The sequence below is a fragment of the Rhincodon typus genome, chromosome 31 (assembly GCF_021869965.1).
Source record: "Rhincodon typus isolate 14 chromosome 31, sRhiTyp1.1, whole genome shotgun sequence".
Taxonomy (NCBI): Eukaryota; Metazoa; Chordata; class Chondrichthyes; order Orectolobiformes; family Rhincodontidae; genus Rhincodon; species Rhincodon typus.
The window spans coordinates 21,965,370-21,979,816 of record NC_063362.1 but is presented as its reverse complement, the minus strand read 5'-3'; the positions used below and the strand labels follow the sequence as shown (position 1 = coordinate 21,979,816).

Below are 14,447 nucleotides of genomic sequence, written 5' to 3'. Positions count from 1 at the left end.
AGCAACTGTGTGATGTCTTGCCAAAGGCCTTCTGGAAATCCAAATAATTCACGTCTACTGGTTTCCTTCTGTCTAAATTCCTTGTTACCTCCTCGGAGAAATCTAATAGATTCATCAAGCCCCCCTGGTCAGGCTCCCTTTGTAGCCATGCTGACTCAGGCCTATTTTATCATGCACAATAAGAACTCTGCAATCTCATCCTTAATAATGAGCTCTAAAATATTACAAATGACTTGTAATTTCCCATTTTCTGTCTCTCCCTTTTTTTAAACAGAGATAGTACATTATACATTTTCCAGTCCTCTGGGACCCTCCCTGACTCCAGTGATTCCTGAAAGATCACCACCAATGCATCTACAAGCTCCACTATCTCCTTTGGAACCCTGGGGTGTGACCCATCTGGTCTGAGCAATTTATCCACTTTTAGACCTTTCAGCTTTCCCATCACCACCACCTTAGTAATGACCACTACGTTCACTTCTGCCCTCGGACTCTCTTGAAGTTCTGGTACTCTACTGGTATCTTCCACCCCGCAGACTGATGCAAAGTACCTATTCAGTTCCTTCTCCATTTCTTTGTTCCCCATTACTACTCCTCCAGCCTAACTTTCCAGTGTCCAATGTCTACTTTAGCTCTCTTATCTTTACACAAACCTAACCAAACACTTGCAGTCTTCTTTTATATTACAAGCTAGCTTATCCTTGTATTTCATCATCGTCCCCTTTATTTTTTTCTGTTGTCCTCCGTTGGTTTTAAAGGCTTCCCAATCCTCTGGCTTCTCACTAATCTTCACGACATTGTATACTCTTGATTTAAGCTGTCCATGGCTTCCCTTGCCAGCAATGGTTGCCTCATCCTTTCCTTTTGTATGTTTATTCCTTGGAATGAATTTCTGCTGTGCCTCCTAAATTACCCGTCAGAAACCCCTGCTCATGCTGCTCCACCGTCTTCCTTACTAGTCTGCCCTTCTAGTCAACTCTGGCCACCTCCTTCCCCAGGTCTTCATGCTTACCTTTACTCAATTGTAATACTGTTACATCTGATTAGAGATTCCCCTCTCAGAATTTATCCTGCAGTCCATCAAATTGTGGTCCCTGCCCTCTTGGGGAACCCTTCACCTTAAGCTCCCTAATTAGTTCTGCTTCAATACACATCATCAAATCCAGAATTGTCTGTTTCATAATGGGCTCTACCACAAGCTGCTCCAAAGAAACCGTCTCATAGATATTCCACGAATTCCTTTTTCTTGATTATGTGTCACCTGTCCACCTGCATATTGAAGTCCCCCACGATTATTGTAATAGTGGAACAAAAACAAAGTTGCTGGAAAAGCTCAGCAGGTCTGGCAGCATCTGTGAAGGAGAAAACAGAGTTAACGTTTCGGGTCCGGTGACCCTTCGTCAGAACTATTATTGTAATAGTCCCTTTCTTGCAAGCCTTTTCTATCTCCTGATTGATTTTCTGCCTCACATACTGACTACTGCTGGGTGGGTTTTGAACATAACTTCCCTTCAGGGTCTTTTTTGTTTTTGCAGTTCCTCAACTCTACCCACACAGGTTCTACACCTTCTGACACTCTATTGCTTTTTGCTATTGATTTTAATTTAATTTCTTACTAACAAGGCAATCCCGCTTCCTCTGCTCGACTACACCTCCTCTCACCCACTCTCCTACAAAAATGCTATTCCATACTCCCTATTCCTCTGCCTCCGCCACACCTGCTTCCAGGATGAGGCGTTCCACTCCAGGACATCCCAGATATCCTCCTAATTTAGAGGTAATTTTCCCTCCTCTGTAATTAAGGATGCCATCAATCGTATCTCCTCCATTTCCCACACTTCTGCCCTCAAACCACACCCCCCCCCCCATAGCAATAAAGATAGAGGCCCCTTAATCCTCACATGCCACCCCACCAATCCAACACATCATCCTCCGAAATGTCCACCACCCACAATCAGACCCCACCACAAAATGATATTTCCCTCCCCACCCCTATCTGCTTTCTGCAGGGACTGTTCATTCCATTACTCCCTTTGTCAGCTCTACATTCCACACCAATTCCTCCGCCATACCTGGTACCTTTTCCTGCAACTGCAAGAGGTGCTACACCTCCACTCTCTCCTCCGTCCAAGGCCCAGAACAATTCTTCCTTATCTGGCAGAGATTCGCCTGCACTTCATCCAACCTTATCTATTACATCCATTGCTCCTGTGGTCCCCTTGATATCAGGGAGACCGAACGCAGACTCGGGCACCAGTTCGTGGATCATCTGCACTCTGCACACAACAACCAACTGGACCTTCCAGTTGCTAGCCGTTTTAATTCTCCCCTCCTGCTCCCCTGACATGTCCATCCTTGGCCGCCTCCACTGTCAAAATGAGGCCAAATATAAACTGGAGGAACAACTCCTAATATTTTGCCTTGAGGCTTACTGCCCAATAGCCATAACATTGAGTTCAGCACCTTCAAAATCCCTACATCCCAGCCTTATCCCATGTCCAACCCTCCCCCTCCTGACCTGACCTGACCTAACCTGTCCATCTTCCCACTCACCTATCTGCTCCCTTTTTCCACAGAGCAATCCCCATAACCCTCTACCTGCAACCACCTATCACCATGTCTCCCACTGTTCCCTCAGCCCCACCCTCCCCCTTTCTCAACTTATTTCTGAGCTTTCCCTCCCCAGACCTGATGAAGGGTTTTGGCCTGAAACATTGACTTACCTGCTGTTCGGATGCTGTCTGACCTGCTGTGCTTTTCCAGCTTCACACCTATAGACTATTGTTTCCAGCATCTGCAGTCCTTTATTGTCTCTGCCGCCTCTGCCTGTCATTTTGATAGGACGTGTATCCTTGAATATTTAGTTCCTGGCCCTAATAGACTTACAGCTATGTCTCTGGTAACCACATTGTATCCGCCAATTTCTATCTGTGCTACAAGCTCATTTACTCTCTATTTAAATGCATGCAGTATACAAAACAACACCCATAGTCCTTTGTTAAATGCACCATTTCTTACAGTTGTCTCCTTATCTGCTGTGCTTGAAGTTAGGTTCCTGGCCCTTTCCATGCTCTGCCCAATTACTTGTCCTAGAAAATTTAATAATCTCTCCTGAGCCCTCTCCCATCTTTAACTAGTTTAACGTCCTTCAGACCACCCTATTTAGCCTTTCTGCTAGGATCCTGGTCCTAGATCAGTTTAGGTGGTGTCTGGCCAATGGTAGAGTTCCTTTCAGTCCCAATGTTGATGCCATTGCCCCTGGAAACTGACCCCACTTTCCCACACCACTCCTTTTAGGCAAGTGTTTACTGCCCTAATTTTCTAATCTCAATACCAATTTACATGCGGCTCAGGTAATAATCCAGAGATTATAACCCTTGAGGTCCTGTTCTTTTAATTTTGTTCCAAATTACTGATGTTCCCTAAAAGGACTTCTTGTGTGCTCTTTTATGTTGATCCCAAAATGGACCACAACAACAGGATCCTCCCACTCCAGTATTCTTTTAACCCAGTTTGAGATGTATCTTACCTTTGCGCCAGACAGGCAAAACAATATGCAGGACTTTTGATCCAGTTTGCTGTCTCTGCCCTTAGTTAGAATCCCCTATCGCTACCATTTTTTGCTCCCCTCACTTAAGTGGCCTCCTGTACCACAGTGCACTGGTCAGTTTGCCATCCTCCCTACAGTGGTTTTCTGCAGCACCACTTATTTGATGAAAACATTTTTTCAACCCCTGATTTATGTCGAGTTAGCTATCTGGACCTTGTGGTAGTGGGGCATTCATTAGTTTTGATGTGTCTGGGTTAGGAAAAGGAAAATGTTAGTTTTTGTAGTTGATGAATGCCCATTGACAACTTGCTCTATGCATGCACTTGTATGTTTGTACGTACGTACATATGGATACTGATGGTGAGGACATTATTGAACTAGGCTAGTGTAGAGAGTGTCTAGGTTAATAAATGGCGAATTAACCATTGATTGAGGTGCTGGGGGCTACATGATATTTTGGAACCTTGCTGTAATTTGGCATGTTTAACAATGGGCAAGAAAAAAGCACACTGGCCAAGATGAATAGCAGCCCTGTTGACCTTCAGAGTGCCCTTCTGTGATTGTTTTCAGCTTGCACAATTTCTTATTCAGTTCTGAAGCTGTGTGCTGCAGTTTTAAAACTTAATTTGATTTTCGTTTCAGGTGCTGAATCCTTTCTACATTTTCCAGATCTTCAGTATTATACTTTGGATCACAGAACAATATTACTACTATGCCGGGTGCATTCTGCTCATCTCCGTAATATCCATTGGTATATCCCTGTACCAGACACACAAGGTACAACATGAAGGGACAATCTGCTCAGTTGGCTTTTGTGTGATGGATCTGGAGACCTGTTATTGGAACCAAGATTAGTTTGGTGCTTTGATATCATTTTTTAAATATGCAGTAAAGTTGGGTTTTGTGTATATAAAATCTATATGAATATTGCATGCTAACAGGGAAACAGTCATTTGCCAAATTTCCACTAATTCATAGATGCAATACAATCACCCAAGTATTTGGATGTCTTGGAATTTTATTTTGTTTTTAGAGTTATGTATAAAGGCTAGGCTTTTCATTCTCCTTGATAGCCATTTGCAGCTAATATTGGCTGCAAGTTTTCTTGTATATCGGAGGTAACATACACACCTGGAGAGAGAGAAATACAATTGCTGCTCAGGCTCAGTGCCTTAAGTAACCTTAAATCTGTCTCAACTTGGAATGTAGAAATGTTATCTATATTTTACTGGTTGCATACTTTGTAAAATGAGAGCTTTTGAGACCGTTACATAGTGGTTTTTAATTAATGGGGAAGTTTGGTAAATGGAGAGCTAGATTAGCTGCCAATCCATGCAGTCCCATGCTATAAAATTCAGACCAAATTTTACGTTTAGGGAGTGGGATGTTGATTTCCTTTCTTTCTTATCCCTGCCCCTGCTGAAATGAACGTCCTTCAAACTTTGAAATCGTGAAGCATTTGTGCAGGTAAAAGATGCCGTTTGGTGCACGTTATTTGCTGAATGAAGAGTGTAAACTCAGCGAGGACCAACCTCTCTATCATGTGGTGTACCTTCATATTTCTAGTATTTTGCAATTTTCTTTTAGCAGTCCCCACAAAAGAAAAGTAACAAAGTTACATGGCCGTAAAGCAAATGAAGTGCTTTGTATTGTACCATGCACCAAGGCAGTAAAGTTTGAACTATTGTGAACTATTGAGATTAAAGACACCTCTCCAAAATATTTTGGTTTAGGTCATCATTACAATTACATTACTGATGCCATTGCAAATATACCCAGTGATATGGTATTGAACCTTGCAGACATGAGATTCAAAGTCATATTTCCAGACTCCAGCTGATCTTAGCCAGGGTGCACTGCCTTGGATCCAGGGGATGGATACATCTACCAGGGCACTCCTTTTCAGTGATCACTAGAAAGTGCCTCAGTTAGTTGAAGAAGAATCAGGTCTGACTGTGATATACTTCATGATTTAACAACCAAACCTTTGCTGTTAATACCAAGGTTATCAAAGATTTTGTCTTTATATACTGTATAAAGGAGTTCTGTGGAGCCTCAGTTTCACCCAAAGTTTAAATCCATTCTTCTATGAAGTTGCATGTGTTTCAAGCTGCTGATACCTGTTACCCCTCTCAGTCCTGATTTAGGGTTTAACTTAATATTATCCATTAATGTTATACATAGCACTTTACAAAGCTCTAAATTTCACAAAAATCAAACTGGAGAAGTCAGGTTAAGAAGAGAAATGAGCACTGGTAGAACTGACATGTTTTGGATTCTAGTCTATGAATTTGAAGGCCACTTGTTAGGTCAGAGTTAGGATGACCTATATTCAAAGGAAAAGTGACAACTTCAACACTGTACCAGAGGATTCTCCTTATCCATGGTGGAATGCATTCTATTGAGAATTGGCATTCTGGAACGAAAGGAAGTAAATTGGGATTTTTAAAAAAAATGGCTTTACCCATTACTTTTATTGTTTGTTTTCTCAGTGTCATTGATTACTAACACACACACTGCCATTTGATATTTGCAATTACTACATTGCTTCCAAATTTGCATTTATATAATGTATTTAATGTAGTAAATTGCCCTAAGGTGCTTCACCATAGCATCATCAAACAAAATTTGACAGAGCCACACAGGAGGAATTAGGGCAGAATATTTGATTTTGGAGGTAGGTTTTAAGAAGTGTTTTAAAGAAGAAAAAAAATGGAGAGGCAAAGGGGTTTAGTGAAGGAATGCCAGAGCTTAGTCGTTGAGTCGAAGGCAAGTTGACAACAAAGGAGCAATAAAATTGGAACATGCAAGTTATCTGAATTGAAGGCGCGTGAATGTGAGGTTTGTATGGGCGGAATAGAAATTGCAGAATACGTACAACACCATTGTTTTAGCCATGTAGATTAATTCTAGTAGGAGATGCCTTTCACTCTTATGAAGAAGGAATATGTGTGTCACATGGATATATTTTCTTAAACACCATAACTCCATTCAATGACTGAGACAGTACAGCACTGGGTCCTTTAAATAAACATGCAACTGCATGTATTTGTTGAAAGTGAAAGCAAAAACATTAAAATGCACATGCTTGCAGTATGAGTGGGAGTGCTGAAGTTGTATGCCCCACTGTAGTGTTACCTTCTTTTGTCTGTCAATCCAAGTACAGTTCAATATTTGGCTAATTATTGGACATGGGGATCTAAATCAATGCTTTGTGACATAGTCACTGAAATTATTTCCTTTGTGTGCAGCAAAGTGTAATACTACGGGATATGGTGAAGCTTACAGTCCATGTGCGGATCCACCGGGAATCTGGAGGTGAGTGATGCTGTTTCTATTTAAACTGAATAATATTATGCTGGATTCCCTGCGTAAGGGACATTTCAGTGGTAAGCAAGTTGGAGATGGTGCTTAAAACAATGAGAGTATTTTTGATCCTGGTTATTAGGAATGGACTACCCATTCAAATACTTAAATTCTAGAGATCAAGGTCTCCAGTTCAGTCCCTTAACCGTACTGTGTTAACTGATTTCAGCTGGTGACTGGGAATATTGAAACAGCTGTTGCAACAGGTGTCAACTCAAATAGCACAAAAAGGCATTAGACAGTTAAACGTTTGCATGAGATTTTGCGGACTCCTTTCTATCCTATTTAGTTTATTTGCATCTTTTGTAAAACTACTCATTCTCGCAAGCTCACCATTGTATTTTAGGTTTTAACAAATTCTGTGGTTTTCCTTAATCTAGCCTGTAACCTTGACCTTGAGCGATTCCATAATTCCTCACCAGCTAGTTATCTGTAGCGCATTGATTATTGACATACTGGTCTGTTTTATAGAAGAGGAAATCGTGAATTCTCAGGATTTAGTACCCGGTGACTGCATTGTGATTCCTGAAGATGGGATTCAAGTCCCATGTGATGCAGTCCTCCTAACTGGAGAGTGCATGGTTAATGAGAGCATGCTTACAGGTGAGGAACAAACTGATGTAGTTTTTTAACCTCTTTGTTTTCCTGAAGGTGTTAGCTAACTATTGTATGGTTCCACTGATGCCAGCCACCTTTATAGAATCTTTTCTAGGTGATTTTTCATGTGAGCTTGAAAGATGCATTTTAAAGACCTTCAAAACTCAATTCTATATATCATTTAAAGTCAACACAAATATATTTTCAAGTAGAGGTGAAGTTTGTGAATGAGTAAATAAGACTCAAGGTATGTGTTCACCTTGCAAGCTTACTGCTGAAATAGGGCCCATCAAAGCCATCCTGCATGATAATGTCTATCGTGAGTATATTATTTCTATGTTTATTGTATAAACTCATGAATGGCCCTAAAACTGTCGCTTTACATTCTGAAAAGTACACAGTCTACCTTTCATTGCTCTGGAAAAGTAAACTATCTCAAAGGTTTGAGCAACAGGTGAAGCTAGATATTTCATGATGCTAATATGCATTAGCAACGTGAGTGGTATCTTGCAGAACAGCACTAGCCTGTTAGTGTATGTCACACAAATGAGTAATGTGGTACATGAATTTTGGTACTGGTTTGATGCCAAGAATATATGTAGTATGTCCCAAAGACCAACAGATTGAGTGAAATAGCATATTCCTTCAGCTGTTTGCAACAGATAAGGTACTGACCATGCCCAACTAAGCTACATTTGCCACACTGTCCAATGTTAAATGTGATTCTGAAAATGGACAACCTTTTCTAAATAATTGATTATGCAAAGGATTACCCAAACAAGCAACTTATATTGTCAGTCAGATTTGCAGTGTGGTGCACTTGCATGAACTGGAAGCTACATGGATTAGAAAGCAGGGCAGTGTTCAATGTTTACAGACAGGAAAAACCATGTACATGCATTGTGCCTGTTTCAATTCAGCAAAATAGGTAACAGACGTTCACTGGTTCAATTTTGTGCAATGCCCTGACCAATCAGCATCAATTTTCCTGGTTTAAAATGTAAACAAAGCGGCAGTTAACTGCTAATTGTCATTACAGTCGTGTTCTCCATGGCAACACCTCTACTAGAGTCTACATGCTAACCAATCTGCACTGTCCTGTCATAACAATATAAATGTTGTTTTCCTTTGGCTTCCTATTCTTGCTGATTGTCCTGATATGCGCACGATATAAAGCTTTGACAAAATGTGCCCTTTCTTCAGTAATACTCTAGTTCTGTACTATTAAATCACTATTTATGAACACATTGGTAGGATGTGGAAGACTTTTTTCACTGCAGTAACAGTAAGAAACATACTTTCAGCAAAGGATTCAATGCTGCTCTGATATTTTGGCAGGTGAGAGCATACCAGTGATGAAAACCCCATTATCCGATCAGGACATGTACTATTCACCTGAAGAACACAAACGGCACACACTCTTCTGTGGAACTGAGGTCCTCCAGTCAAAGACCTACAATGTGGATCAGCAGGTGGTGGCTGTAGTCGTGAGAACAGGTACTGAATGGGTAGAGCCAGGGGTCAGGTAAATTAGTTAGTTTAATAAGTTAACTTACAAGTGCAGCAAGTAATTAAGAAGGCATGTGACATTTTGGCCTTAATTGCTAAGGGGGTGGATTTTAAAATTGCAAATGGTAAGGTCCTGAGGAGTGTTGTGGAGCAGACGGACCTAGGAGTACAAGTATATAGTTCGTTGAAAGTGGCGTCACAGGTGGACAGGGTGGTGAAGAAGGCATTTAGCATGCTGACCTTCATTGGTCAAGGCATTGAGCATAGGAGATGGGACGTTATGTTACAGTTGTAACAGTTGTTGGTGAGGTTGCACTTGGAATATTGTATACAGTTTTGGTCACCCTTCTATAGGAAAGACATAGTTAAACTGGAAAGTGTGCAAAGAAGATTTACAAGGATGTTGCCAGGACTTGTTGGCCTGAGTTGTAGGGGTGGTTGGACAGGATTTATTCCTTAGAACGTGGGAGAATGAGGGGTGACCTTATTGAGGTGTATAAAATCATGAGGGGCATAGGTAGACTATATGCATTCATCCTTTTTCCCAGAGATGGGGAATTGAAAACTAGAGGGGAAAGATTTAAGAAGAACCTGAGGGGCTTCTTCATGCAGAGAGTGGTGCATATATGGAATGGGATGCCAGAGAAAGTGGTTAAGGCAGGTATAAAAGGAACATTTTAAAAACATTTGGATGGGAAGGGTTTAGAGGGATACGGATCAAATCAGGGCGATTGGAACTAGCTGAGTGAGCACCATGGTCAGCATGGACCAGTTTGGGCTGAAGGGCCTGTTTCCATGCTCTATTACTTTATGACTCTGAGAAGATATTTCCACTAGCTAAGGAATCTCAAACTAGAGACATAGTTACAGAACATTTAAATTGAGATGTGAAGGAATTCTTCTCCCTGTGGGTAGTGAATGCCTAGCATTCTCTACTTGAGATTTGTGAAGGTTAGATCACTGGAAGTAATGAAAAAGAGTAGATTTTGAAATAGACGTCCAGGGCTGTAATAAACTGACGTGAAAGAGGAGTTGAGGCCTGAGGCAATTAGCCATGATCTTGTTGAATGACCTATCCTTGCTCCTTTTTCTTGTGTTATAAATGGCAGTTTTAATTCAAGACATGCCTAGGAATAGATATTGTCAATGGACTGATAGCAGTGAGCTCTGCCATGTAAACCACAAAGCATATGTATCCCATGAGCCTGCCGATATGTTATATGAGAACACTGTTTTATTTTTGTATTCTCGTTGCCTGATCTCAAACCTTGATCTGAGGACCCAGGACGTGATCTGAAATTTGGTGGTATAGGGTTTTATTCCAAGAAATGTCACCGCTGAAGATTGCTGATCTAAAAATGGAGAAGGACAAAGTGGCGGAAGTGATTTTGAAACACACCTAATTTTCAGGTGGTAAAGGCAGAACTTAAAACTGTAGAAGCTGGAAATACTCATTGGATGACACAGCATCTGTGGAGAGAGGAGCAAAGTTAACGCTTCAGTCCACAGACCTGTCCTCGGAATTGGAAGAAATCAAATTTAACAGTGTGGGAAGCTGTTAGAGCCAGGGAAAGAGGTAGGATGGGATACTTCTTTGTGTGGAAAAGGGAATAGCTCAAAGGAGGAAGCTCAATGGAGTTTGGAAGGCAGGACACCATAAATGGCAAAGGTTAATGATGCTAGGTAAAGGTTTGAGAATGAGTATTTTTCTATGCCTTTCAGCCAGAAATGAGATGTATTGCTGGGAAAGTGTTACTTACTTCATGGTGAAAGCCTTTTAATTTTGAAGTTTTGCATGACTTATTATAAAAAAGTTTTAAGTGTTAAGGTACAAATATAAATTGAAGGTTTATATACTTTGAGGCAGGATTCTCCAACTGTGTATATTCTCCAATATAATTGCCAAAAAAATTGCTTTTACTGGTCGCAGAAACAAAATGCTTCTAAGGCACCAGACCTCTTACTAGTATTCTGAATTAAAAGGTGACCCACTAAAGGATAGCAGCCTTCTCAATGCAAGGCATTCTTTTCTGCTTGGGGCACCTGACCTGAGTCTCATCAGGTTAGCTTTTACTGGCTAGTGGATTTTATTTTCATGCATAGGAGGTGTAGAAAATTTTTTTTAATGGGTGGTGTTGAGGCATTGTATTAAAATACAGTCCTCCAATAATTACAGTTCAAAGTAAATTCAATTCAGAATCAAACTTTACTTTGAAATGTGAACAAAGGTGGAAGAGGTTTCTTTTTTAGCTCTGATACAGGAATTGGCATGATGCATGTCAACGTGTAGTAGTCAAATGTAATGAAATTCCACCCCATCATCAATTTTGTACATCTTTTGTTTAAACATTTTCCAATCAGTGACAACTCCCCTCTCTTTTTTTATTTCCTCCAGGCTTTTGTACTGCTAAAGGAGAACTGATCAGTTCCATTCTGTACCCAAAACCTCTAGGATTTAAGTTCTACAAAGATGCTGTGAAATTTATCATCTTCCTTGCAATACTCGGTAAGCTGTTTTTCATTTGTGAAGGGAAGAGTTGCGCTTTTGGTGTATGCAAGTGATGGAACCTCCCTCGCTTTTTTAGGGAAGGAGACAATGGCCTAGTGGTTTGTTGTTGGATTTGTAATCCAGGGACCCAGGCAATGTTTTGGGGACCTGGATTCAAATTCCACCAGGGTACATTCAGCATTAATACAATTTTTAAAAAAAATCTAGACTTAAAAATCTAATGACAGTGAAACCATTGTTGTAAAAACCCATTTGGTTCACTAATGTCCTTTCAGAAGGAAACCTGCTGTCTTTGCCTATTCTGGCCTACATGTGACTCCAGAACAACAGCAATGTGGTTGAAACAAAAACAAAGTTGCTGGAAAAGCTCAGCAGGTCTGGCAGCATCTGTGAAGGGAAAAACAGAGTTAACATTTCGGGTCCAGTGACCCTTCCTCAGAACTGGCAATGTGCTTGATTCTTACTTTATTTTTATTAATTCACAAGATGTGGGCATTGCTGATGAGAATTTATTACCCATCTGTGGTTGCCCTTGAAAATATGGCAGAGAGTTGCTGCTTTGAACTACTGCACTCCATGTGCTGTAGATAGAACCATAGTGCTGTTAGGGAGGATGGTCCAGGATTTTGATCCAGCAACACAGAACGAATGGCAATATATTTCCAAGTCAGGATGGTGAGTGGCATGGAGGGTAACTTGCAATATCCCAGAAAACACTATTACTGCCCCTGGTTATGTCTGTCTCACTAGAAAGACAGAACCAGCAGTGGTGGTGGCACAGTAATATCTGGTTGGGAGAGATTGTCTAGGCACCCTTAACATTGACTCAGTGGCATCTCATGGCATCAGGTCAAACATGGACAAGGAGATCTTCAGCTGATGAATCAATATTCCATGTTGAAGACCATGTGGAGGAAGCACTGAGGGTAGCAAGGCTGCAGAATGTACTCTGGGTCCAGAACTTCACTGATCATCAAGAGTGGCTTGGCAGCACCATGACTAATCAAGCTGTTTGAATCCTAAAGGAAATAACTGCAAGTCTGGGTCTGCAGCAGATGAGGGAACCAACAAGAGGGAAACCTTTACTTGGTGTCATCCTCGCCAATCTGCGTGCTGCAGATGCGTCTGCCCATGACAATATCTGTAGGAGTGATCACTGCATAGTCTATGTGGAAATGAAATTATGCCTTCACATAGAAGAAACCCTCTATCATGTTTTGTGGCATTATCACAGTGCCAAATGGAATAGACTTTGAACAAATCTAACAGCTCAAGACTGGACATCAGTGAGAAAGTGTGCAACGTCATGGCCCAGCATATTCCCACTCTAGGCCAGGGATTGGACCTTTGTTCCAACAGTGGAAAATTGGCCAGGTATGTCCTGTATTAACAGAATGCAGAACAAATGCAATTTGGCCAATCATCAGTAAAGTGACGGAAGGGTCATCAACAGTGCTCTCAAGCAGCACCCTGCTTAGCATTGACCTACATATTGATGTTCAAGACATTATGATATGCAACATTTGTAATTCTTTCTGATTAGATGAATGTGGTCTCTGATAATATAGATATATTTTTCAAAGCCACTTTACCATGGTTCTCAGTAAATTAGATTCCAGGAGGCTGTTATCCAATAGATTTCATCACTAAAAGTAGCTCCCTTCTCCTGACAATAGAATTGACAATAAAAAATAAAAACTATGGATCAAATTGGATAGGTTAAATTTAAGGGTGCTGTGCATGAGTGCTGTTCTTCCAGACTGATCTAAACTAGTTTCAATATAAAGCAGTGAAACTTTTTTTAAGCAATGACTTAGGACTTGGGTAGGACCATGTCAAGTTTGGTTGTGATGCCACTTCTGGTCAAATAGCCTTCCAGCACTAACTAGGTTAATCCATAAAGAATGTCCATTTGACAAAATAGATATCTTTGGGGAAATGGACCCCAGCATGACTTGGTGCCTTTAGGAGAGACATGTTGAAGAAGCTGGATGCCACCGTTACTTTTCTACTCTTACTCAAGAAATTGAATCAAATGGTTTGAGAGGTGGAATCTGTGATAATGCATAATTCAAGACTAACAGTTGAGTTTTTTTTTTGCTTTTCTAGCTCTGATTGGGGACATATACAGCATTGTGATTTTAGAGAGGCAGAAGGTAAGTGTTTTGAGTTCTTTATTATTACTGCCAGTTATGTTTTTAGGTTTTGGGTTCATACATTTGATCATAGACTAGTCACACTTCCTCAAAATCATACTTGATATACAATTCTTGAAGTGTTCAATTCTCGAAGTGTTCAATTCTCCAAATGCTCATGATTATGGTATACCGTAAGCCCCAAAATTCGACTGATGCCCCAAGTATGTAACTGTCTTGGTTGTCCTGTGTTGGAGACATTACATGGAGATCAGGCTCTCCTCAATAAAGAAAGAGGAGCTATAGTCAGGAGCTGAAATCTTGGAATTTTCGGGACATAGAAGTGGGGAGAAGATTGCAAATTGTTATGGAATTTCTGAATGATTTTGTTTGATCCTCCGATCTTAGAATTTTTGTTGAAAAGAAACTAAAGTGATGAAGTACAATATTTACAGTGCATGGCAGCCAGCCTGCATTACTCCAATTGTCTTCAGAAACTCAAATTCCACCTGCTACCTCCCACTGTTAATTTGCTGTGGCTTTGGGAGAACCTTTGTATTTAAAGGAAGGCAAGGCTCTAGAATATTGTCTCTCAATTATTTCTAAACAGTAACTCGATTGAAGGCTTTTAATTTCCATGGTAGGCTATGTCAATAATCTAAATGTGAAGTATTTTGAAATGATGATTGTTATGACAAATGCTCAGAGAAAGCTTGGGGGTAGATTTCCATTGGTATCGGTGAGCAGAGTAGAGATTTTTTTTAATCGCAAACATGATAAT

At 40.6% G+C, this 14,447-nt stretch overlaps 1 protein-coding gene across 1 annotated transcript in view; it reads left to right on the top strand.

Moving 5' to 3' along the window:
- atp13a2 (ATPase cation transporting 13A2) overlaps positions 1-14,447 on the top strand; it is a 74,407-nt gene that overhangs the window by 42,110 nt on the left and 17,850 nt on the right. The window contains exons 9-14 of the mRNA XM_048614892.1: positions 4,193-4,327; positions 6,802-6,868; positions 7,388-7,519; positions 8,852-9,010; positions 11,418-11,528; positions 13,641-13,687. Of these exons, the coding sequence (XP_048470849.1) occupies positions 4,193-4,327; positions 6,802-6,868; positions 7,388-7,519; positions 8,852-9,010; positions 11,418-11,528; positions 13,641-13,687 (651 nt within the window). The remainder of the gene's footprint in view (positions 1-4,192; positions 4,328-6,801; positions 6,869-7,387; positions 7,520-8,851; positions 9,011-11,417; positions 11,529-13,640; positions 13,688-14,447) is intronic.